This window comes from Eulemur rufifrons, chromosome 18, assembly GCF_041146395.1.
Source record: "Eulemur rufifrons isolate Redbay chromosome 18, OSU_ERuf_1, whole genome shotgun sequence".
Lineage (NCBI taxonomy): Eukaryota > Metazoa > Chordata > Mammalia > Primates > Lemuridae > Eulemur > Eulemur rufifrons.
The window spans coordinates 27,687,260-27,711,824 of NC_091000.1; the positions used below are offsets into that span (position 1 = coordinate 27,687,260).

At 35.0% G+C, this 24,565-nt stretch overlaps 1 protein-coding gene across 13 annotated transcripts in view; it reads right to left on the minus strand.

The window, feature by feature from the left end:
- Nucleotides 1–7,158: 7,158 nt before the first annotated feature.
- ELF2 (E74 like ETS transcription factor 2) overlaps nucleotides 7,159–24,565 on the minus strand; it is a 102,615-nt gene continuing 85,208 nt past the window's right edge. For 3 of the 13 annotated variants that reach the window (XM_069493592.1, XM_069493601.1, XM_069493595.1), the window contains 6 exons: nucleotides 20,814–20,927; nucleotides 18,113–18,250; nucleotides 14,629–14,715; nucleotides 10,885–11,077; nucleotides 9,748–10,098; nucleotides 7,159–9,368 (listed from right to left, as the gene is read on the minus strand). In XM_069493592.1, coding sequence (XP_069349693.1) covers nucleotides 8,744–9,368; nucleotides 9,748–10,098; nucleotides 10,885–11,077; nucleotides 14,629–14,715; nucleotides 18,113–18,250; nucleotides 20,814–20,927 — 1,508 coding nt within the window. In that variant the 3' untranslated portion in view covers nucleotides 7,159–8,743. Of the gene's footprint in view, nucleotides 9,369–9,747; nucleotides 10,099–10,884; nucleotides 11,078–14,628; nucleotides 14,716–18,112; nucleotides 18,287–20,813; nucleotides 20,928–21,449; nucleotides 21,466–24,565 lie in introns of those variants that run through there. The other 10 variants (XM_069493593.1, XM_069493602.1, XM_069493596.1 and 7 more) reach the window with 5 other exon arrangements.

A 24,565-nucleotide genomic window follows, 5' to 3' on the forward strand; every position in this document is an offset into this window, starting at 1 on the left:
TTCATGCCACATTTCAGAGGATTCCATTCTCACAGGGTGGTAGTAATAAATGCCTCATTTATTTAAATAAAGCATTATGGTGTGTACATAAGAGGAAACTAACACAAGTTCCTTACCTATGGCTCTAAGAGCTTTATGTATGATCTTAAAACTACTCTTAATTTAGATGGGGCTCAAAAGGTCAAATAATTTGAGCAAAGTGACAGCTAATACCTGAGCCAGGATTCAAACCCAGGTCCGTATTGACTCCAAAGTACCTGCTTCTTCCTCCATGTTCCCTTGGCCTTGAATGAGTACGAATGAGGAGAAAAGTGATATTGTGGGGGGAGCAAGAGATTTGTTCAAGGACAAATAGTCAAATGGTCAAACACATAAGTCACATACTTTTGTAGTAGACATACAATATTAGAAGATACAGTGGCTGATACAGTGGATTTCAGTTATTCTGATAAAGGCTAGTTTTGCCAAAAGTAGAATATTTGATACTGTTTTCATACTTTGATTTTTTTTTAAGGAAGCAATAAGAACAGCTACTCTAGTAGTGCTTCAAAGTAAAGAAATTGATGCAAATATTGTGTATTTGAACCATTTTTTAAAATATCTAAGATTTAAAATGAAGGGACTATTGCATATAATAATAAATATACATTATGTATAATGTCCCTTAGACTTGAGGAAAGATTCCCCAAGATTTAATTTACAAAGAGATAAAATTAAAACATGTTCATAATCACAACTGATTTGAGTTTCATTAAAGGAAAGGCATCCAAAAAAATGAATGGGCTTGCATACAGAGCTCGGCTGAACTCTTTTTAATATGTATAAAAACATGGCATAGTCAGGCTTTTTATCTAGAGTAGGTAGATACTAGCAAGAGATTTTTGTTAAGTGAAAAATGGTTAAACACCAAAATGGCAAAGGTCTGGAGCTTGGGCTTATAAAATAAGGGGAAGTGAAAAAGCAGTAAGTAAAAGCGCACAGGCTACAGGTGAAAACACTTAGCTGTGACCAGTGTGACCCTGAACAGGTCACTTCATCTCTAGAGCCACAGTTTTCTCATCCACAGAATGTATCATTATACCTGTCCTCTTGACCTCAGATTTGTGATATGTCTATAAAACACATAGATATGTAAAGCTGCTGAATAATAATGCTTAAAGTTCAAAACATGAACAGGAAGGGTCCTACACTTCATTTCATAACAACCCACTCCAAATTGTTTTTAGCCAGAGAGAATAATGCTTCAATTTGAAACGGCAGAACCAACAGTGTTAGTAGAAATTGAAGCCCAAAATAGTTGGGGGCGCTGACAGAATGACAAGAGATTGGTTGTTCTCTCCCCTCCACCCAGTGTTCCTCCTTTAGGCAGGTAAGAGGTTGTGGGTTAGTGATTAGGTTCTTTAACTTCATGAGAAGTTGTCAATCCTATCTTGATTTGCAAAGTAGAAGTACCTGCCTTTGAGTGACAAAACATTTTAATACCCACAACTCCAGGCCCCGTTCCCCCTGTATCTTTGGAAAACTCAATTCCTGAAAAAATATTCATGTACAATTAGACGTGCAAAGCAGAGCCATTCCTCTTAACAAGAATGCTAGGAAAAGCTCTGCAGCTTGTAAGCATCTGGTAAAACTTGGACCGTATGAATTTCAACTGATTATCTGTTTTGTTTTGACTGCCAAGACATTCAAAACCAAAGTTTATAGTTAAATTTTAATTATTGTGTAACACTTTATGGCATGTATTCTGCATATTAACTTTCTTCTTTTGCCATCCTTTTTTCTTTGCCTAATCTTCTTTTACTTATTTATTTTTGTTTATTTTCATTTATTCATACAATATGTAAACCATCTGAAATTTAAGCAGAATACTGATTAAATTATCTTGCCGTGTTGAATAGATTCAGGCTTTAAGATCTAGACAACTTGCAAAAAAGAATGTGGAAATATGATTACACAGTCCCATATGTATAATACTGAGAAATACCAATCAAGAAACGAACTGGAAGACTGGACAGGGAGTATGTCTGACATTTGATTCTGGTTGCTATAGACCAGTAAACCTAAAGAGAACACCCAGCAAAATTCTGCAACATTTTAGAATTAAGTTTGTGGGAAAGGAAGGATGATAGAATAGACTTACTTGGAAACTAACCTTATTTCCCTCCCTGTCTCCCACCCTTTTTGGATGGGAGGGAGTGAGGGTTCAGGCAAAAACTAAACTGGGAGTCAGAGGATGAGTTGTTTGTAGGACTGCACTGACTAGCTGAACTGATGGATAAGTCAAAAATTTTCCTGAACTTTAGGTTCTTCGCTTGTAATAAAAGGAATAATCTCCTAAGGCTTCCTAAAACTCTGATTTGAACTTTAAAACTATTTGAGTTACTGCTGCCAACCGCCCCAAAATATTTCTGATACTTTTGAAACTGCTTCTGTATGTTTATAAAGCTCTTAAGAAAACCAGTGTGAACTTTATAGCCACATCTCACTTTGAACCAAATGTGGCATTGCTTGGCTTGATTCACATCTTATTAACCTCAGATGACTTGGCTATTTCTAAAACTAAGATCTTCAACAGGTAATCTGCTCTATTAAATATTTTTAAAATTTATATTCTGCTCTAAGAAGCAATTCAAAAGTATTTTGAACAACGGTAGCATTATTAACATTAGTATATAACTTTCCAAAGTAATTTCTTTGAAGGGACAGGCATATTAGCATGGAGTACTGTTTGGTAAGACTCTAAAGACTCATCCTAATTAAAGAGATTTTAAATATAAGAAAAAGGATTTAGAATCTATAAAATATACAGTAAGTTTTCAAAAGGCCATTTGTAATACTTAATAAATAGACAAACCTCCAATTACCTTTTTCCACTGAATATTTTAGAAATGCGTCAGTTGGCACAGATCCCTAAATGCTAAGGCTCTCCTTATTTTAACTATAAGGCAGTAATTCTCAAACTCTGTTGCACAATGAAATCACCTTTTAAAATTTTCAACCTGAGAAAGCTAATTGAAAAAAAGAAAAGTAAGATGATTCCTGAGTCCCTCTCCCAAAAATCGTAATTTAATTGGTATGGTGTGTGACCTGGGCAACAGGATTATTCAAAGCTTCCCAGCTATTTCTAGTGTGCAGCAAAGTTACCAGTGAATTCAAGTGAATTAATATCCTACAACTCAGAAATAATTTGCAGATTACATAACATAGATTAGTATTTTACCTTTTTGGACAGTGCTGGTGTCACTTCGTTAAAGAAACCTTCTGAAATAGAAAAAATACTCTCAAAGTTAAAATATACTATGGTGAGATGGGAACAAACGGTATCTTTGGAGAAGACAGCTCTGCTGTTTATAGCCCATTTATACTTTTGTTTTTGATATGGACCATCTTGCATTAAACAATTATGTTTTACTTATGTTTTCACTTTGGAAGCTCTGGTACATTGTTGTTAAGTCTTGAACCCACAGGATTGCTACTAAGTTGCAGCATTCAGAAAGACAGTTACAGGTGATCAAATAAGTCTCCCTGCTGCACTTGAGTGTTTCAAAGGTTTGGAGCCTTGATGTAGACAGGAAGCAAATCAATGCCCTTGCAAAGGGTGAACAGTATCTTATTCTACCATAAGGGTTCATAACACTGTGTGTGTACTAAGCTCCTATAAAATATAATAGGTTTTCATTAGCGGGGGCAGTGATTATAACAAAGGGGTGGAAGACTCCGTGAATCACCACCACAGAGGACTTGTAGTACTATGAACGCTTAGGAACTATAATAAAGGAAAAGTTGCTTTGATAGCTGTGAAAGTAAAGTAGGGTTACTCTTGCTTTCCCAAAATAATGTGTTCTGTACTACCCTCATAAAAATAGGACAGGAGACTTACAGCAAAGGGATCATAGGATACCTTTTAAATACCCCCAAGGCCAAACTGTCTCTGGAAATAAGTTTATACAATTTTTAGTAACTAAACATGACTTGTTTATATAAAAGTGATCAGAAATGTACACTCCTAGGTGGAATATTCAGTGTCAGAGGTAGGCCTTCCAAGTAATGTACCAGGTGCTCCTCCCTTACATTCTGGCTACACCACCCCCCTTACTGGAATCACCCTCTCATTGTCAGTGTCAATCTCAGTAGCTTTTTCTTTGGCCTTATTTGCTTTGCCCTTCCTGTTGCACTTAATACTGCTGTCCACCGTATCTTGAAATGTTACCTCACCTGTCCTGTTTGTTCTCTGAACAGTCCTTGATTTCCATTGCTGATTCCTTTTTCTCTTCCCCAATCTGTCTTTGTATACTTGACTCTTTCCAGTCTATATTCAGAACTCACTCAGAGTAGATCATGACCCACCTGGAGTGGTTTCCAAGCCTATTTCATTCAGAAATTTTTATTTCAATGTCTCTCACTTCCAACTCGGTAAATAAAACTGAATGCAAATCTGGATGGAGGAGGAAAGATAGTTGTCCAGACAGAAGCCATCAATGGAATGGCTCAATGAGGTATGGGTGCCTGGAATATTTGAGAAAATGAAATATTTCAGTATGTCTGTAGCCCAGAGATGTCTAAAAGAGGAGTAGCAACAGAATGAGGCTTGGGGAGACAGGCAGATGCCACATAAAAGGACTTTAAATGTTATGCTTTAGGACTTTTATCTTTTTAGCAAGACATGCAATCACAATGGTATGAGTGATGAAATTCACATTTAGAAAGCTCTCAGCTGGCAGCATAGAGAATGGATTAGAGGGAGGCTCGGTGAGACAAAGAAATAAGGATAGGCAGTGTGAGAATGGAAGATATTTAGAAAGTATCATCAGCAGGACTTTGGTGAATGACTGCAGGAGGCAAGATGTCTAGAATGGCCCTCAGGTTGCTTCTGGCATGAATAGTGGTTGCTGGTAATGTCATTTATTGAGTGAAGAGGAATAGATTTTAAATGGAAGAGAATCAACTGGACATTCAGAAGGAAATAACCAGTTGGCAATCAGATAAACTCTAGATCTAAGACTTAGAATAAACGTTTAGGCTATAACAATAGACTTAGTAGTAAAAACCATATGCACTGATAGAATTATGTAACAATTATGTTAGTGAAATCATACAGTAAACATTTAATAGAGTGTTTGCTATGTGCCAGGCAATGGTTCTAGATCCTTAACATATTAACTCATAATCCTTACAACAACTCTATGAGGAAGAGACCTGTAGACAGAGCCTTTCCTGGAAAGTCAACAGGAAGCAGACTAAGAAAGTAGAGTTGGTTAGGCAGGAAGTGAACGAGGAAAACCAAATGAGTTTTAAGTAGTAGGCAGAAGCACGAGATCACATGAAAAACTGAAGTGCCTGCTTGATTTGACAATTGGGTTATTAGAGACTTCACTGAGACTTGTTTTTTTGTTTTAATATTTAAAATTTGAGAGGGTCTCACTACATTACCCAGGCTGATCTTAAGACTCCTGGGCTCAAGCAATCCTCCCACCTCAGCCTCCTGCGTAGCTGAGATTACACGTGCACACCACTGTGGCTGGCTGAGAACTGTTTCCAAGCCAGAATTCAGACTGCAGGCAATTAGTCGAAGAGAAGAGACACAATGATAGGCTGGCTATTAATTGTTGGAACAAGGAGACTAATGAGGTGTGAAAGGGAGATGCTCAGTACAGGAGGAAGAACACCCCATTCCTGAGACAGGCAGTAAGAATGTATGCTGGAGAATACGTAAATCCTCTGTAGCAAGGGGTCCAGAAATGGAGAGATACTGGTCATTTGGTGAGAAGGGTGGAAGGCTGCAATTGTTGGCTAGAAAATTACCTAAAAAATAAATAGACTGCTGATCATAATTCAAAGACCTAGTGAGGCTGGAAAATGCAGTAGCATCAAGCCATGGTTGTGTGGTTTTTGTATGACATGCTGGACATAAAAAAGCAAATATAAGTTATACTGATTTATAACTGAGATTAAATTTATATACTGAGATTAAAAACCATAGCATTAAGGGAGCAGGCAGGTGGTGGGAGCCATGCCACTGACAATTTCAGTATGCAAAAACACTCTGGTCAGTATATACTGTCCACATGTTAGATGTGCTTATTCTGAAGGAGACAGAAATTTCCAGTAGAGTGATGAAGGTATGCCAAGTAGGCCTGGCTAAACCTAGTTAGAACCAATTAATACAGCATAGAATGAAAATGTTCACTTAAAATTTAAGTGTCTTCAACTGTCATCCATAGCATGTGCTTACATTCTTCGCAAATGTTACCGAAATCAATAACTGTCTGATCTGAGTGTCTAATATGCTCAGTGCTTGGAGAGAGGAGCAGGTATGGCATAAAACATAATTTTTGCCCTAAAAGAGTATTATGAAACTAAACAATGAAACCATGGTGCAAAAAAGAAGATATAAATGCCAAAGCATATGGTATCAATTTCGAAAGGTGAAATATTTAGGTAATGTTTTAAAACAAAGTAGAATTTGAGATTAACTCCCTTGGTCAGCACAGTGCCTCCTGCCTGTAATCCCAGAGACTCAGGAGACTGAGGCAGGAGGACTGTTTTAAGGCCAGTAGTTCAAAATCGGCCTGTGCAATACAGAAAGACTCTGTCTCTAAAAAAATTTAAATTAAAAACAAACAAAAAAAAGTAACTCCCAAATGGGTAAGAATCAAGTGGTTTCTGAGCTTTTTAAAGTACCATAGGTATGTTTATGAAAAAGATAAAAGATTAGAAAGTGAGCAGTTATAAAAATCTTTGTTGACCAAAGTCGTATCTGATCAAATGCATAATTAAAAGACAAAAAATAAAGTTGCAATTCATTTAAATTTCTTTCTTTTTTTTTTTTTTTTGAGACAGAGTCTCACTCTGTTGCCCGGGCTAGAGTGAGTGCCGTGGCGTCAGCCTAGCTCACAGCAACCTCAAACTCCTGAGCTCAAGGGATCCTCCTGTCTCAGCCTCCCGAGTAGCTGGGACTACAGGCATGCACCACCATGCCCGGCTAATTTTTTCTATATATATTTTTAGCTGTCCATATAATTTCTTTCTATTTTTAGTAGAGATGGGGTCTCGCTCTTGCTCAGGCTGGTCTCGAACTCCTGAGCTCAAACGATCCGCCCACCTCGGCCTCCCAGAGTGCTAGGATTACAGGCGTGAGCCACCGCGCCCGGCCTTTAAATTTCTAAAAGATGTAAAGATAGACACCTTGTCTTTGTAGTAGAAAAAGCATTAAGATATGGAGTGATTGGACCTAGTTTTGTATGAAAATTAGGTAAGTCATGTAATCCTCACATCTCAATTTTCTAATCTGCACAAGGGCCAAGATTATTTGTTCTTACTCTCAAAAGGTCTGGTTAAGAATCATGGTCTGATTTGAAAATGTTTTATAAATATAAATTCTTTAAGTGCAGCCAACTAAAATACTAAATTCATTATGGTAAGTAGAACATTACAGCTTATGATAGTAATAGAAAGGAGGCAGCAACCTGCAGGTATCTGCCAAATAGAACAGAACAAAACAGAAGTAGAATTTTTTCACCAGTAGTTGGGAAGGAGATATAGAGGACTTCTACTGCTTCTTAGCTAAAACAACATCTCTATATAGTGACTTTTGAATATTGTTAAAAATATCACCAGAGACCAAAACGGAAGATAAATTTCATTTCTATATTTCAGAAAACCTACTTGAATACACTTTGAAACAAGAGTACAACAAAATAGAATATACTTCAAATGTTGAATATACAAACTATTATAGTTCAAATTTGAACACTGGTACTTTCCCTCTTAAACTTCAACTAAAAAAAAAAAAGAAAAGAAAAGAAAGAAAGAAAACTCCAGGTATTAGAGTTACCTGACAAAAATTCATGCTGAGCCTGAAATTCCAAGTGACAGTAGAACTGAAACTGATATGTCTGCACAGATGCCAGGGCTAAGTGAGTGACACAGGCATGTTACAGCAAAAGGCCAGAGCCAACTGTTAATTTGTCCACAATTAAGAAACTGACAGACTTAAACTACCATATAAAATGTTACATGTAAATTCTATAACAATACTGTGCTAGGTACAAGATTTTTAAAATTTTTCTTTTAATAAAAAAGCTTTACACAAACAAGCCATTAGCTTATTTCAAGAAAGAAAACTGAAAATTAGTCTAAGGCCTTTGTTTTAAATCAGCTTAAGCTATATGATATATATATATATATATAAAAAAAATCGCACTAGATTTTTTTTGCTATCCTCTTTCTGAAGCTTTTGGATCCAATTCTTCAATTCACATTCTAAAATACCTATATTAGCAGAGTCTTCACATAGCACCAGTTAAGTGAGTACTGTGCAAGCACAGTAATAATTGCTGGTATGCATATAAAATGCATCAAAAATTGCTATATGTAACAACAAGTTCACCCATCCCAACCCCTCCCCACTGAAAACTAAATAACCTCTTACAGAATGTTAGTGTTCCAAGTCTTAGTGTGAAATGTTATCGTAGTGAGCTGCTTGGTCCCTTTCAATCCTTTTTCTTGTTGATGGGTTCAGTTGTTCCTACTGTAAGAGGCAGTTTTCTGTCAGCATCTCAATATGTAGTTCATTTCCCACTGAAACATGGGATAGGTAATTTATTCCAGTAAGTTTGATTGTTTTCTTATATGCATTAAAAATGTTTTAAAGTCTTCTTTGACTTAACTTGATGACTTCCCTTGCAAATGTTTATGTCAGTATTACCACTAACAGTCTGAAGTCCATGGTGGAGCAGCCATTTTATTTCTCACATGTCACTAGTCCTTCTGTTTTCATAGTTACAGGAAGAGCAATAGCTGAAGGCGCACTGACAACCACTACGTGGGTCACGGTCTTATTTCCATCTGCTGGTTTTTCTTCTACCAGCTGCAAAGTTTTCACATCATGTTCCTGCTTTTTTGCTACTGCTTCAGATTTAACCTCTGGCCCTTTTATGACTGCACTGATAACTCGAGGAGGAGTCTGGCCAGATGCCTGTTGAGTAGGCACTGATAGTCTCATTACAGGTGTACCATGGGCTATTGAAACAGGGGTAAGTGCTCTCACAGCCAATGGGGTTCCAACAATGTTAATGCTTCCTGATCCAGTCAGATTTGACTTTGTCTGCAGTTGACACTGTGCAAGTTGTGTAGCTGGGATGGTAATAATTTTGGCAGGCTGCATGGTGATTTTGTCTCCATTTTCAGTAGACGCTGGCATCACAGTAGGGATTGTCTGAATGACTACCTTTGGAGAGGTTGCTGTTGTTGGACTAGTGCTGGTTATTAATGGTGCACCTGCATTGACTGACTGAACTGCCACAGTTGAAATTTTCTGACCCAATGATGTCATTACAACAGGTACTTGCATTGCCACACGAACTGTCCTAGTAGATTAGAAAAAAAAAAGTTGATTATGTTTAATGCTAAATTAGAAAATGGGTCTCTGGAGCAAAAGATGAATGCATATCCAAAATGTATTAAAAAAAAGTGCTCCCAAATTTTACAGATGTACTGGCAATCCCTGAAGTTTAGAATATGAAATACCATTAAGCAAACATATTAAAAAAACTAAAGCCCACATTAAGCTCCAATCCATAAAACCATAAAAACCACTTCAGGTCAGTCAACACACCTACTTTAACAATAAAAAATACATTTAAAATATCAAGCACTTTTCAAAGTCCTGACAACAGTGGATTCTTAGAACAGACATTTCATTTTTACCGAGTAAATACATTACAACTAATGGTTTGCCTCACTTACCTTGGAGCTGCTGTTGCTGATACAGATGTGGTGGTAGTAGGAGACCTGGATGAAGTATCATGACCAGGGGAAGTGATATTCACAACTCTAGGTACACCTTTCTCTGCTCTGGAGCAGTTTATAGGAGATGAGTTTTTTCCACTACGAACAGAGGTTGCTGCTTTTAGGAGACTTTCTGCAGACAGTGACACTCGTTCTAATGATTTTTCATCCGCAGCTGCTGCTAAATCTTCATTACAGGTTTCACTTTTGTCATCATCTATGACCACTATGTTTTTGGGCATATCCTTAAACTGATATACAAGCCTCTGTCCTTCAACCTTTGCAAGAATTCCCCTTTGGTAGTAGTATCTATAAGGAGAAAAAGTACTAAATAAATCAAGTATATATTTGATTTAAAAAAAAAAAAAAGACCATGTGCAGCGGATACTAATAAAAACATTCACTTATTCATGTAAGTGATGAGGGAAAAAAGGAGCTCTTACTGCTAAAAAGATTACAGATTTGGAATAGGAATGAAGCTAAAAGTTCATTCTCTTTCTTAAAATGGAAATAATTTAACTTAAATACAAAATATTTTACTGACATTGGTAAAAATTCTATTCTGATTTACACAGGTTATAAAAACAATCTGATGTTATATGGAAAAACTGCTGTAAGCCACACTTAGTAGAGATGATAAGTCAATACTGTCAATAAACCATGTGACAACACCCATAATTAGAAGAACATTAAATGACAGAGTTTTGTGGGTTTCTCAAACTGACAAAACTTCAGAGAAATTTTCATATCAAGATTCATTTATTTATAACAAACTTGCAGGAACTAAAATGCACAGTAACTTTGGAAAGTGTATTTTGTTTAACTTTTTTTTTTAAAGGCCAACAATTTCCAGTAAGGAATAGTCCTAAGTACAAAAGCACATTTTCTGCAAAAATGGATTTTCCAATGATGTTGAAATTTTAAGCACTTAGACCAAAATCCTCTCTCCTTATGTACTTCCAAAATGCTCCTCTAGAATTTCCCCCACAGTTAAAAGTTATGAGATTTTAAGCTTCTCTTTAAATTAAACAGCTAATGAACAATATAAAGTGATACATAAGTTTTGTTTGAATACTTGCTCATTTGTGTTTTTACCTCAAAGCTCGTCCCATAGTTTCATAGTTCATGTCTGGCTTATTCTTATGCTTTCCCCAAAGCTTAGAGACAGCCTTTGAATCCACAAGCTTGAAAATGCCTTTTTCTCTCTGAGTCCATTTGATATACCGAGGACAAGTATTTTTATCTTGAAGTAGATCTAAAAGAAACTCCCACAAATAGGTTGTGTTTCCTTTAAAAACAATGGTAGACATTGATTAAAAATTAACATATACCAGCTTCTATAGGTGGTGGAAAAAAAAAAAAGAAAAAAACAAAATTCATTAATATAATTAAACATATAATTAAAACCAAACAAAGTGTCCTTCATTGTAACATAAAAATCCTAAATATGCTTTTTTGCTAGTTTTTTAAAAAGGGCATCTTCTATGTATGTATACAGTTATGACGCTAATATAATAAAGGCCTTGGATTTTGTACTATCATATGCCACCCTATCCCAGATTTTGAGTTCAGTAAAGGCAAAAGCATACTGCTCGGCATAAGGTTAACTTTAACTTAGGAGATGAAGAGGTTCCCAATAGGAAAAAAAAAAAATTAATCTTAATTAAATAAAATCAAATTTATTAATTTACACTGATTTAAACTCACAATAAATTTGCACCTATATTTATTATATAAGCCCAAATTCCATAATCAAGATCCATCAAAAGGCACTTATTAATTTCATTAAATAGGCAAAAAATATGCAATGAAATATGCAAAACTTTTAGGCATCATTTCTGGGATCTTTTTCCAGGAGACTTACTTTCTTTGATTTCTAGGCATAAACTCTCAGATATATATGTCATATCCAGTACAAAATATCCTCAACCCTTTCAGCATTCTCTTATCGTTTTCCCCTGGACTACTAGTCAATTTAAACTTGCTATTAATGAAAGCTACTGCCTCTAAAAACAGATTTTTAAAAATTTCTAATCTCTTTCTACTATTATACTCAGTATAATGCAGTAATATATTAGAAGAATTTCGTTATATATTAACTTGGTTATTGAGACATTTGTGCTTCAGTCTTAAAATATGAGCTCCTTAAATAGAAACACTAAAAAGTAATATAGCAACTCCTTAAATTAGTCAAGTATACATCAAATGTTAACTACGTTAGCTGTGTATTACTCTACTAGCAAAATTTGAAAATATTTCTTCAGAATAAAATACTTATTCATCACATACTATGCTTAAGTATAGTAGACGATACAGAGAAGAGTTTAAAACCTGATCCCTGCCTGAAAGAATTCAAAATTTAGTTAGGAAGGAAAAAATAGGCAGATAACAAGTTAAACAATACAAGAAATAAATAATAGTTTGAAACAATATGATTATATTCCAAATGAATTATGGAAAGTAATGTGTGTAGGAGGTATTTCAAGAATGAAAACAAAGTAGATTGGTAAGACATCATGAACTCTTGGAAGATGGCTAAGCTTTGCATAAAAGAGGAAAAGGAAGGAATCTGGGCAAGTAAAATAAGAAATTTAATCCCAAAAGGAAAGAAAGGATCATTTTTCTTTTTCCCTTTGAAAGGGAGGAAGAATAGTGGGCAACGGTCATGAGAAGACCAGGCTTTCAGGCTATTTTTCTTTTATTCCCTCTAGGAACAAAGGCTCTTAAACTGATCAAAACAGAAAAGAATCCTGAGAAGGAAAAGATAAGAATATATATGCTACCACTGCATCACCAGGTCATCTCTAGGCTCCTACTCACTATCATTTTACTACCCTTAAATCCAATCCAAGATACAGGACACAATGGAAGTGCTTCTAAGAGTGGGAAGCTTCCAAACCAAGCCATCACTGCTATCCCAACACCTTCAATTGAAACACTCATACTCTTCCTCTAGCATTTCATTTTCATTGTGGAGTTCCCTCAAAATTCAGTAAATTCATTAACCCAATATGGATCTCTTGACCTAAAAGGACTGACCTTCAACTTTATCATGTTACATTTGCATCTCTGAGGTCCCATTACATCAGCATCACTACCTAAAAACTATTAAACCACGTATAATCTTCAACTACATCAAAATACATAGTTGGGGGGCATTTTTATATTATTCATGACCAGGGGACTACCAGGTCCTATAAGTAGACACAGTAAAAGTGAGCAGAGATTTTCTTCTGGAAGAAATTTTTGTGCAACATAGGCAATGCCCTGTATATAGTAGGGATTTGAATATTTCAATGTTTGTTGGATTAATTAGACTCATCAACATTCCTTAAATTTATCTTTAAATATTCACTGCACCCAAGTTCAATCCCCCTAATTAAAATTAACAATTCTATTTCTGGTTTTAAGGAAAACAGGATGCAGAAAGAGAAGCCTTCATTCATTATCAGGTAAGGCATATTCCTATGACAGACATTATTATCACAGTTTTGCACAGGAGGAAACATTAGCTGGATTTTGAACCCAGGTTTGACTGTAATAACTTTAATTACTACATTACAACACAGTTTAATAATACAAGATTGAAACTTTAATGAGGTGATTTTGATTGGTAAAAATACATCATCACAAACTTTTTCTCCAATGTTAAGCATGAGGTCTTTGAATAAAAGAGATAACCACTGATGACGAGAATTATTTAAAAAACAACAGTAAGGACTACATATTTACAGATTAGCTTTCTAATACTTACTGCTACTATGTAACTTTTAAAGTTTTCAATATAAATTAAAAAACAAAACCCTAAGATGTTAAAAATGTGAAATGACCAAACACACACAAGAAAATAAGAAAAGTATCCTCAATCTGTTCCAAATTGAGTCATCAGTTCCTGAATAAGTAATTGTTCAACATAACTGTATTTTTTTTTTTGTCTAACTGAACACCAAATTTCTTGGTAGGCTTTCTACTTAATTTTTTTTAACTAGACGTAACTTTTGCTTTAATTACCTAAAATTTTATGTCAGACCACATGTTAAAGATGGAGTAAATTTTATATTAACAAAAATTTACCCAATTTTTGATTATTGGTCTGAAAACATTTATTCATGCAAGTGATAAATTCTTAGTTATGAGATTATCAGATAGAACACATCTAAAACCACTATTGAAATGTTACTTGAAATAATTTTGCCCCCAAAATTAAGAAAGAACAGAATGGGGGAGGCTTATTGCTGTTGTTATTTTTAATGAAGATGTGCAAATTCTAAAGCAAAAATATGGTTAAGTTTGTTCTGACTTGTGACTGACATGACTAAAATTTGTTGACTGGAAAATTAAATTCTTGAATGCCTTGAATTCTTACACTGCTTCTAAACAGTTAAAAAATTATATATCAGGAACAAGTCTTAGTTGTAAACCTCTTTCAATTCTAAGTGGCTCCATGTGGGGATGAGTGCTATTATACATACATGCAAACCCTAAAACAATGGCCCTTAAGAAGGATGTGCATCAGATTGCCCTTATGACTTTTTCCAAATATAAATGCCTACTTCCTTATATTCCCCCAAGGTGTAGAGCTATGGTTATAGAATCCCTGTAGAGTAGGTACTAGACATAGGTATTTTGAAAAAGCTCCCCAGATGATGCTGAAACACCTTTTAGTAAGAACTACTACCAGATAGTACTCCCATACGTGCGTGTGCTAGAAATAATTTTCTTTACAAATAATGTAATGTAAAATAATGTAAAATTTTACCTCATTTTACAAATAATGTAAAAATGTCACATGACTCAAAAAAAATCATCTCACCTCCAGAATAGCCCTCCCCAAATTACCTTTTCCTTCTCTGGGTTTCTTCTTTATACCTAACTCAGGAGACCCATTGGAAATTGGTGATTGCTGGGTCTTTGGTTTACGGCCAACTGAAAAAATAAGATATTGAAACCATACATTGAAAATAGGAAAAATGACATAAACATGATTAGCAGACTCTCTGGTAACACAATATGCATTAAACTAGACAGTAATATGTGGACTAATAGACTGTGTATGAAAAGTTGCTTTTAAAAGGAGCATTAGGCTGGGAAATGGCTCACACCTGTAAGTCCAGCACCTTGGGAGGCTGAGCCGGGAGGACTGCTTGAGGCCAAGAGTTTGAGACCAGCCTGGGCGAAATAGTAAGACCCTGTCTCTACAAAAAAATTAAAAAATTAGCCAGGGGTGGTGGCATGCATTTGTACTCCTAGTTACTTAGGAAGCTGAGGGAGGAAAACTGCTTCACTCCAGGTGTTCAAGATTAACAGGGAGTTATGATTGAGCCACTGCACTCCAGCCTGGGTGACAGAGACCTTGTCTAAAAGGAGCATTAAAAACATTTCTGCATTTAAGATTATAGCCGTTAGTTGGTAGTAATCTCAATGTATATGGCAAGTCAGGTACTATTAATCTATTATTTACATTGTCAGAGCCTTGATTTGCTAAACGTTTCCATTAATGTAGCAATAGAAACAAATCCTACTATAATTTTTTTTATTTTCTGTTCTACAGGATTGTTACCTACTTATTGCAGAGGATCTGATCATCTATCTGTGAAGCGCTTTGAGCTCAAATGAGGAAAAGAAAAATATTAAGCACTCTTTACTGCTTTGAGCCAGTTAATTCATTAGAATTTAATCTTAAGTGTTAAATTTCCCCACCTCAAATGCAGATACACTATAAGGGTTAAAAAATTTCCAAGCAATTATTTTGTATGTCTAATAAATGTTTGTACCCTTCCCTTTTGTTCTCATTTCTGACATAAGGATCTCTCAGACAGACTAGCATTCACAATGAACAGAAAAGTAAGGACTATACTTCCCTGCACTAAAGAGAGCCTAAGTCTAAAATGAGTTATATTCAATCCTTAGTACAGATGGATGAATACTGGCAGGTGAGGGAAAACCTCAAGAAAGAGGTTGGGAATATCCAAGTATGCTATCTTTTCAGATTAAACATATTACTGATTTGGTTGCTACATCTGGAATTTCTGATGTCACCCTATTCTTAATTAGCAAGGATTATTTAATTATATAAAGAGCTAAATTAAAGTATCTTAACTTATATTTCAAAATGCATAGATATATTCTAGGATTTCATTCTGCTAATTCTAATTAATAAGATGTCTGCTTTGGCAAAAATTAAAACAGGTCATTGGTTTCCTTATTAGAATACAGCTTAATTTCTCAATTTAAGTAATATTTATATGTATGAATCCATCAGTAATAAAACTAGCATCTTCACCATCTCCTAAATTCAAGCATAAAAGCCCAAATTAATAGAAAATTTATCCCAAAAAGGCTTAATTTATTCTCTTTTCTTTTGGAGACAGGATCTCTCACTCTGTCACCCCAGCCAGAGCACAATGACATCATCTGCAACCTCAAACTCCTAGGCTCAAGCGATTCTCCTATCTCAGCCGCCCAAGTACCTGGAACTACAGGCACATGCCACCATGCCCAGGTAATTTTTCTACTTTTTGTAAAGGTGTCTCACTCTTGCTCAGGCTGTTCTTGAACTCCAGGCCTCAAGCAATCCTCCCGCCTTGGCCTCCCAAAATGCTAGGATTACAGGCATGTGCCAATTAATTTATTTTCTTATGAAGCAGCATTTCCAAAATTGTGTTCCTGGAGAAGTTAAAAGGGTATTCTTCAACAGGAAAAAGGGTTCTATAGTGAAATTAACTTTTAGAACATCATAGGCTATCTTCTCTTGGAGATTCATAATGCACAAGTATATTAAAGGCTCTGGAAACAAAAAGGCTCTGCTATTAAAAAAATAACTTACCTAAGTTTGTACGTCCCAAATGTACTTAACCACAAAAATATAAATAATGGCACTCGGATTCTTTCTTGTGTCCCTTATAGCAATGAGCACAAAATGGTTATAAATAATTTTTAAAGTCATTAAGAGCTTTCAAAGATCTTGTAGACAATATAGGTGCTTTTAATGAGCTTTCAAAGAGATAAAATTAGCATTAAGTTGGCAAATTATTTCCTGGTTTATATCATACTACATCCTGGTTCCCTACATGACCCCTGCTTTTCATGGTCTTTTCTATCTTCTTTTAAATCTAAAAATTTCTTAAGTATTTTGTAACAGCTCCCATTGAACACAACCAGCCTAGTGCAATAGCAGAAATGGGAAAAATAAGGCCATTTATATGTATGGCTTTTGTCTTTAAACATTTACACCAGAAGTAATTCTTCCTTCTAAATTCTCTCACTCATGCCTTTCTCAAGATACATATAATCTGTATGTATTATATACAGGAAGGTACTCTGTCTTATTCTTCATTGTCTCCTTTATAGCAGTGAGCACAGAATGGTACACATCACAGCAATGTGAAACATTATATTTAACGAATGGAAGAAAATGTCATTATTTCTAACACACCTTTCCCTTATTTTTGGCTTCAGTGTTTGTTTTTGGTTTTTTTACTAACACATAAAGAAAGAGGTAAGACACTGGAATTAGATGAATATCCAATTATTTAGGATTTCATTTCTTTCAAATTTTACCTTTGAACAAGAATGGACCCACTTACTGTCCATTTCCTCATGATGTTGGCGGTGTGCTGGAGTCTCCTGACTCACCCATTGGGATCAGGGAATCAGAAATTTCAGCAGGAGTCAAATAATAAGTGGAAATGCTCTTTTCTTTACCCACTGGTGAGTTTATGCCAATTAGAAGTCTCTACTGGCAAATAGTGTTTTAAAGCAGAAGGTATGGGGAAAAAAATAGTACTTTTTTTTTTTTTATTTAAAGAGATGGAATCTCACTATGTTGCCCAGGCTGACCTCAAACTACTGGGCTCAAGTAATCTGCCTCCTTCAGCCTTCCAACCAGCTCAGAATACAGGCATGCCCAGCTCTCTCTTGTTTTGTCATGTCCACAAAAGACGGAGAAGATATGATTTTGTAAAACAGAGAAAATAAAGAAATAATTTTTTTTTTTTTTTTAAGCAACCAAGTACCTACAAAAGGATCAGAAAATAGAAGAAAGGGTAAGACAAATGAGCAGAGAATCCCTGATCTGTCTTCTGTGTATACATCATCTGTTAAAATCTTATTTTCAGGCATGTTCCATTCAGGACTTAAATACTAACTCCTTAAAAAGTATATTAAAACACAAAATTAAAATCTCAGTTCTCTTGAGAACATTTAGCTAAGATAACACCAATCGTAAATCTATAGCAGAAATTATTTTCTGTGATCCTTGATGGGGAAAAGATACCAGAAAAAAATTTCATTGCCTTCTCAAAAATTTATAAATAAGCTCTACCTTTTTTCTTTTTCATTGGTTCATGGCTATCTGGTGATGTAGGAATAGGAGAGGTATCCATTGGTTCAGACTCTTCCGTTGACACCTCCACTACAGTTTCTGTAATGACATCTGGCCTCATAGCAGCATGGATAAATTCTGGAGTTGATACACAAGGAGGGACAAACACTTCCACTATAAAAAAAAGTTGAAAAATTAAAATTCCCCACCCCCATTAATTTTTCTTATGTGGACAGTTCAATATTTAGAAGAGGTGAGATATATTAAGAATTAATCAAAGCAGGATAAGAGCTTGATACTGAAAACGTTCATCTGCTAAATATTCAATATGAGCTAAAGTATACAAGGAAAATAAATGCAAAGAAAATCAACTTGAAGGAAATGTTAATTCTTTGAGTAAGACGAGGATCATGAATAGTCACTCCCCTTCTTCACATTTTTAGATACTTTCAAGCTCATTGTAGAAAGACTTTGAATTATTTTATCAGTTGGGAAAACACTTGAAAATAATAGTATAATTGTGAGTTCTTTTAGTAATTACTTTCCTTCCGTGTGTCTATCATTATCCTTTGACTAGGTAATACATGCACATGGTACAAAATTTGAAAGACTGTGTATTCAGTAAAAAGTAAGCACTTAAGAATATGAAGAAAAGGAAAAACCTACTCATTACAGACCAACAAATATCATCGTTCAATATCTAACGTTTTATTTAATGGAAAAGACCTGATGCTTTAGGTCACTAAAACAGTACATACAGATTGCAATCTGGTATTCTATTACATGCAATTATATGGCTCTGGTTTCCTTCCAATATGCATGAATAATCAGGACATAACATTTCTATTTCAATTAAGAGATATATACTACCACAGATTAACACGCTGACCAAAAATGCCCTAATTTTCTTGTCGTATCTCTGAATACTGTACGGGATGCCTATTTCAATTAAAAACTACGGTTGCTCTTAGCATGTAGTGTAAATCCCTATGAGAAGAAAGGCCAATCTTATTGTATCAAGTCAAATTAATTTTTGGACGTTAAATTAAAATAAGGACAAACTAGCATTAGGTTATTAAGTATGAAATATCCGATTTCCTTAAGTACTAAGTTTGACAGTTGATATCTTGGGCATTTCACTTTGACACTTCTTGTTTTATTTTTATTGTGAAGGTACATCCTCAGTCTTTCAAACGCATGGTTTGGCTTGCAAGTATCTTTCAAAGTTTTTTTTAGAGCAATTTTTGTGAAACCATGAATAAGTCAAACATTTGTGTTATTTTCGAATATGAGTTCCGTCGTGGAACCAGTGCAAACAGCTAGAAATATCAACAAAGTGTTTGGGAAAGACATGAATTAGCAGCAAGGTTGATGTTACTATTCCAACAATATTGGACCATTTGAAACCAATCAGCAAGGAAAAGAAGCTGGATAGACGGGTACCGCATGAATTAAACGAGCATCAGAAGAGAAATTGTCTTGAAGCTTGCCTTTCTTTGCTGTCATGACATAAAGGTGAACCATTTTTACACTGTATGATGAAAAATGGATTCTTTTTGACGATCCCAAGCATTCAGCACAATGGTTCAATAAAGATGAAGTGACAAAACACAGTCCAAAACCGAATATTCATCAAAAAAAGCTAATGGTGTCTGTCTGGTGGCCCATTTGGTGGTCCAGCACTGGTATTATCCAATACAGCTTCATGAAATCTGGTCAACTGATTACAGATGATGTCTACTGCAACCAATTAGATGAAATGATGAGGATGCTTGTGATTAAGCGGCCGAAACTGGTCAACAGAGACAGGTCAATCCTCTTGCAAGACAATTCTCGACCACATGTCACATAAGCAACGCTGCTCAAACTACAGAGGCTGGACTTGGAAACTCTGTCATCCACTGTATTCACCGCACCTTGCACCAACTGACTACCACTTCTTCCAGGCTTTGTACCACTTCTTGCAAGGAAAAATATTCAATTCTCAACAAGATGTGGAAAATGCCTTTTGCGATTTCATCGCCACTTGCTCTCCAGGCTTCTTCGCTGCTGGCATAAACAAGCTACCGTTAAGATGGCAAAGCTGTGTTGACAGGTTAGGCGCATACTTTGATTAATTGTACTGCTTCTTTTTGAGATCTAATAAACTAAACTTTGATTCAAAATCGGACATTTCACATTTAATGACCTAATGGTACAAAATTACTATCAAAACCAGCCTTAAAAAAAGGGGTGGGGGGGCCAAAAGAAAACTCACAGACTGAAGGGAATGTAAAGAAAATGGTGTAAGCTCCCTCCTCCTCTAACCATGGATGGTTCGCTGGAGTTACTACTGCCTATTTATCACTGAGTAAAGGATCGAAAGTGGTCATAGGCAGCAGCTGCCCCAATCTACCATACTCTTAAGGACTACAAACGCTTATAATTTATCTAGAATTAAGGAAATAGATATGATAGCATAAATAGCTACTTAATAAACATTTGTCTGTCTATACTGGACATTTTTTTGTCTCATTTATTATGAAATTAAGTATTTAAGATTTGGGGGCCTTGACAAATGAAGTTCAATTACTGCTGTCAGGTATTTATGTATAATAGGCCTTTGAGAACTTCAGTAATCCCTCTGCGTTTAAAAGAAATTTCATTCTAGATATATGAAATAACATAACATGTTTAATATAAAAATGAACAGTTCACATACCAGGACTTCTTGAATCCCTCAAGCAGGTAGGAGATTCCATATGAAGCAGGGCTTCAGCAGCTTCAATTGTCTTATCTGTACAGTGTGCATTACTGCTATGAACTGATGCTTCCACTAGGGGAAAAATAAGTTTACTCAATTAAAAATGCACTATACCCATTATTAAACTAAAACACATTACTATCTAAGAAATAAACATATTCACTCCTGAAAGGAAAATAAAAATAAATTAACTTCCATATGAATAACTTCAAATAAGCCATTGATACATATTAGTTTATACAAATTATTTACAGAAATAATTTAAAAACCAAAATCAGCTAGTATCTACACTTTATAAAATGAATGTTGATTATAAAGCAACCAATGATGTTGATTAGAAATTACTGAGAAGTTTCTGGACCTTATCTAAAGGAAAACAAAGAAAGACCTCTGAAATTTGAACCCTTCATCAATTTTAAGCCAAAACTAACTTGGGGGGAGAGGCAGGGAAAAGATGGTTGTGGATTAACAATCCTGTCAGGTCAATTATATATTTTGATGTATTCCCACTAAAGCCAGGGGCAATACCTAGCAGAATCAGTCAGAAACGCATCATATTTTTAAGTTCATTTAATGAATTAGTTCAATTCTTACAGACTCTCCTGGGTGACTGAATACAGTCGGCCCTCCATATCCACGGTTCCACATCCACGATTCAACCAACCGAGGATGGAAAATAATTGGGGAGAAAAAAATAAAAAAGAATACAAATAAAATAATACAGCATAACAACTATTTACATAGCATTTACATTGTATTAAGTTTTATAAGTAATTTAGAGATGATCTAAAGCACATGGGAGGATCTGTATAGGTTCTATGCAAATACTATATATTTATATTTACAGTATATTACATTTTATATAAGGGATTTGGCCATCCCCTGATTTTGGTGTCCATTTTGGGGGGGGGGGTTGTCCCTGGAACCAATACCCTGATGAGTACACCGAGAGACCACTGTACTCTGCCTGCAGATGGATAACAACATGAATTAGCTTCAGTACCAGAGTACTTGGGAACTTTCTTCACAATAACTCTATTCTCTTCAGAATCTCACTGGACTTTGCTGGGTTTTAACCTAAAAAAAAATTTTTTTTTAAGTTTCTGTATTTTTTTTCCATGAAGCCTTTTCTACTTCCATCACCCCTTGTATCACTCTTCCAGCACTTCCTTTATGCTTTGCTGATTAAGTTATTTGTGAAACAATGTGTACAGCAGTGGGTTTGGGCCTTCCGGTCCAACAGCTTGGGTTCTAGTCTCTGCCACTTATTTCTATTACTCGAGGCAAGCAACTTAATCTCTCTTAAGCCTCAGTTTCCTCTTTCACAAACAGGAATATTACTTACCTTATATAGTTTTAAGAATTAATGAAGTGATTTCCATGAAAAACTTAGCACAGTGTCTGACATATAAATAACAAGTCAATAAATGGTGATAATTTTTTATCACTTCTGTAAGATCATAAGCTCCTTGAGGTCAGGGGGGCTATCTTAACCCATCTTTGTATCTACTATAGTTCCTAAGATAGACTTTTCATATAGTAGGCATGTAGGTATTTCTTTTATGTATTGAATTAAGGACAATCCACTGATCTTACAGGAAATTGCCAATTCAAGAACAAATTTAGTATCTTAATATATTAATTTCACATCCTGACTTAAAATATTGAACAGTTAACTTGGTAAGAGATCCTGAAACATGAATATATAACAGTTTCTAATTTGACAGATTTTCTCAAGATGTCCCCTAAAGGAACTAAAAGTAAATGTTTATATAAATTTCACAAAGTCTTATTACAAATTCACAAGTTCTACACACTAAATATGTGAATATTTTTAAACTGTTTCCAGAAAACTTTTAATTGGGAAAAAAAAAATCCACTTAGTCTCAAAATTCAGTAAATGCTAAAGCCTCAGCCTTAAACAACAGTCATTTGGAGAACATTTATTTTAAAAATCCAGGGACTGTTTTACCACCTGTTGCACATCATCCACACTCCCAACCAAGGTACTGGGTTCTCTCCAGTTGCTCTTTCCATTTATGGAAATCTGCTCAAAGCTAAATGGTTCCAGAGAGGCAGCCAAACCTCTAAGTAAATCTATCTTTAGGTGACCCTGCTTACTCTTATCTGCAGCTTCACTGAAGCAAAGGATTCAATCATCCCTTCTATCTCAACTTGAAGAAACTTGGCATTATTAAGTATAAAACATTACCATTCTCAACTTTTTTTTTTTTCAAAATGCCTCCCTGTAATACTCACATACACCACAAAACCCTGGAAAGCAAATTCTCAGGTTTTTAAAATTTGTTCTAGCAACCATTCTCTTTAAAGTCTGCTTCTGTTGCAATTTAGCTGTTGTCTTAGGTGCTATTAATAAACCCTACTGGGTAAACTAATTCCTTATGTAATTGTATTAAGACATACCCTAAAAACTATCATATTAAAATCAGAACTTCAAATATACAATAATAATACAGCAACAGAATTTTACCAGATTTTAAAATGTTGTAATTTTGTTATAAACAAAACTAGATTTGCCTAATATTTACATATTATGTGCCCTGAATTCTTACAGTTGGAAGCACATTTTCAAAACCATGATTTCATGTTATTGTTTATGTCAGTGGAAATTATTTCTGAAAAGTTTTTTCTTGTTTATATTTCTGACCTCAACCTCTTCTTCTCCCCTAAATTCAATATATCCCAGAAAGATTTCTTATTTACAGGGTAAAATAAAGCACATACAAACTTAATAAGAAAATTTACTCATTCATACTTTAAATTTAGGATGAGAATATAAAATATGCATAAATTACCTATGAATTATAAACCAGATAGCTCATACTCTACATACAGTCAACAAATGGTTGTCAAGCATTTACCACGTGCTAGGCCCTCTGCTACAAACCTCAGATACAAGTGTGACTAGGTCTCTGGCCTCACGAAGCTTGTTAAACTACTAAAAGATGAGTAGCCCTTATCCGAAATGCTTGGGACTAGAAGTATTTCAGATTTCAGAAATGTTTTTGGATTTTTGGAATATTTGCATCATATACTTACCAGTTGAGCATCCCAAACCCAAAAAGCTCCAATGAGCATTTCCTGTGATTGTCATGTTGGCACTCAAAAAGTTTCAAATTTTGAATTTTGGATTTTTGGATTTGGGGGATGCTCAATCTGTAGTTCAAAGAACATGAAAAACATAAGTGGAAGTAAAATATTTCAAAACTAAATAAAAGTATAAAATAAGTTATGCTGTAACTTAAAGGCTTATAGGGGAATACTGATTTCTTTCCCTTTTTGATGTTTACTAATTTTACTTCTTGGAATTTTTATTTACTAACTCAGTGTTAAACACAAACAAAAATCTAGGAGTCCTTTCTTAGATCAATTTACAATAATGTACCAATGAGTTTCCAAGAATACTCAATCTATTTTGTATAAGTGAGCAGAGGAGTCTGAGGCTGCAGTGAGCTACGGTCATGTCACTGCACTCTAGCCTGAGCAGAGTGAGAATTCGTGCATCTCAAGAAGAAAGAAAAAAAAATTTAAATATTTTTTTAAGAAATATTTAGTCTAGTCAAGTTGCTATAATTTAAAAAAACTTTTCAATACTATTTTGTTCAGATCAATTCAAATAAAATATTAACTAAAATTTTGCACATTTCTTAAGGATAGACATGAATTTAACAGTGTTGTACAAAGTAAGC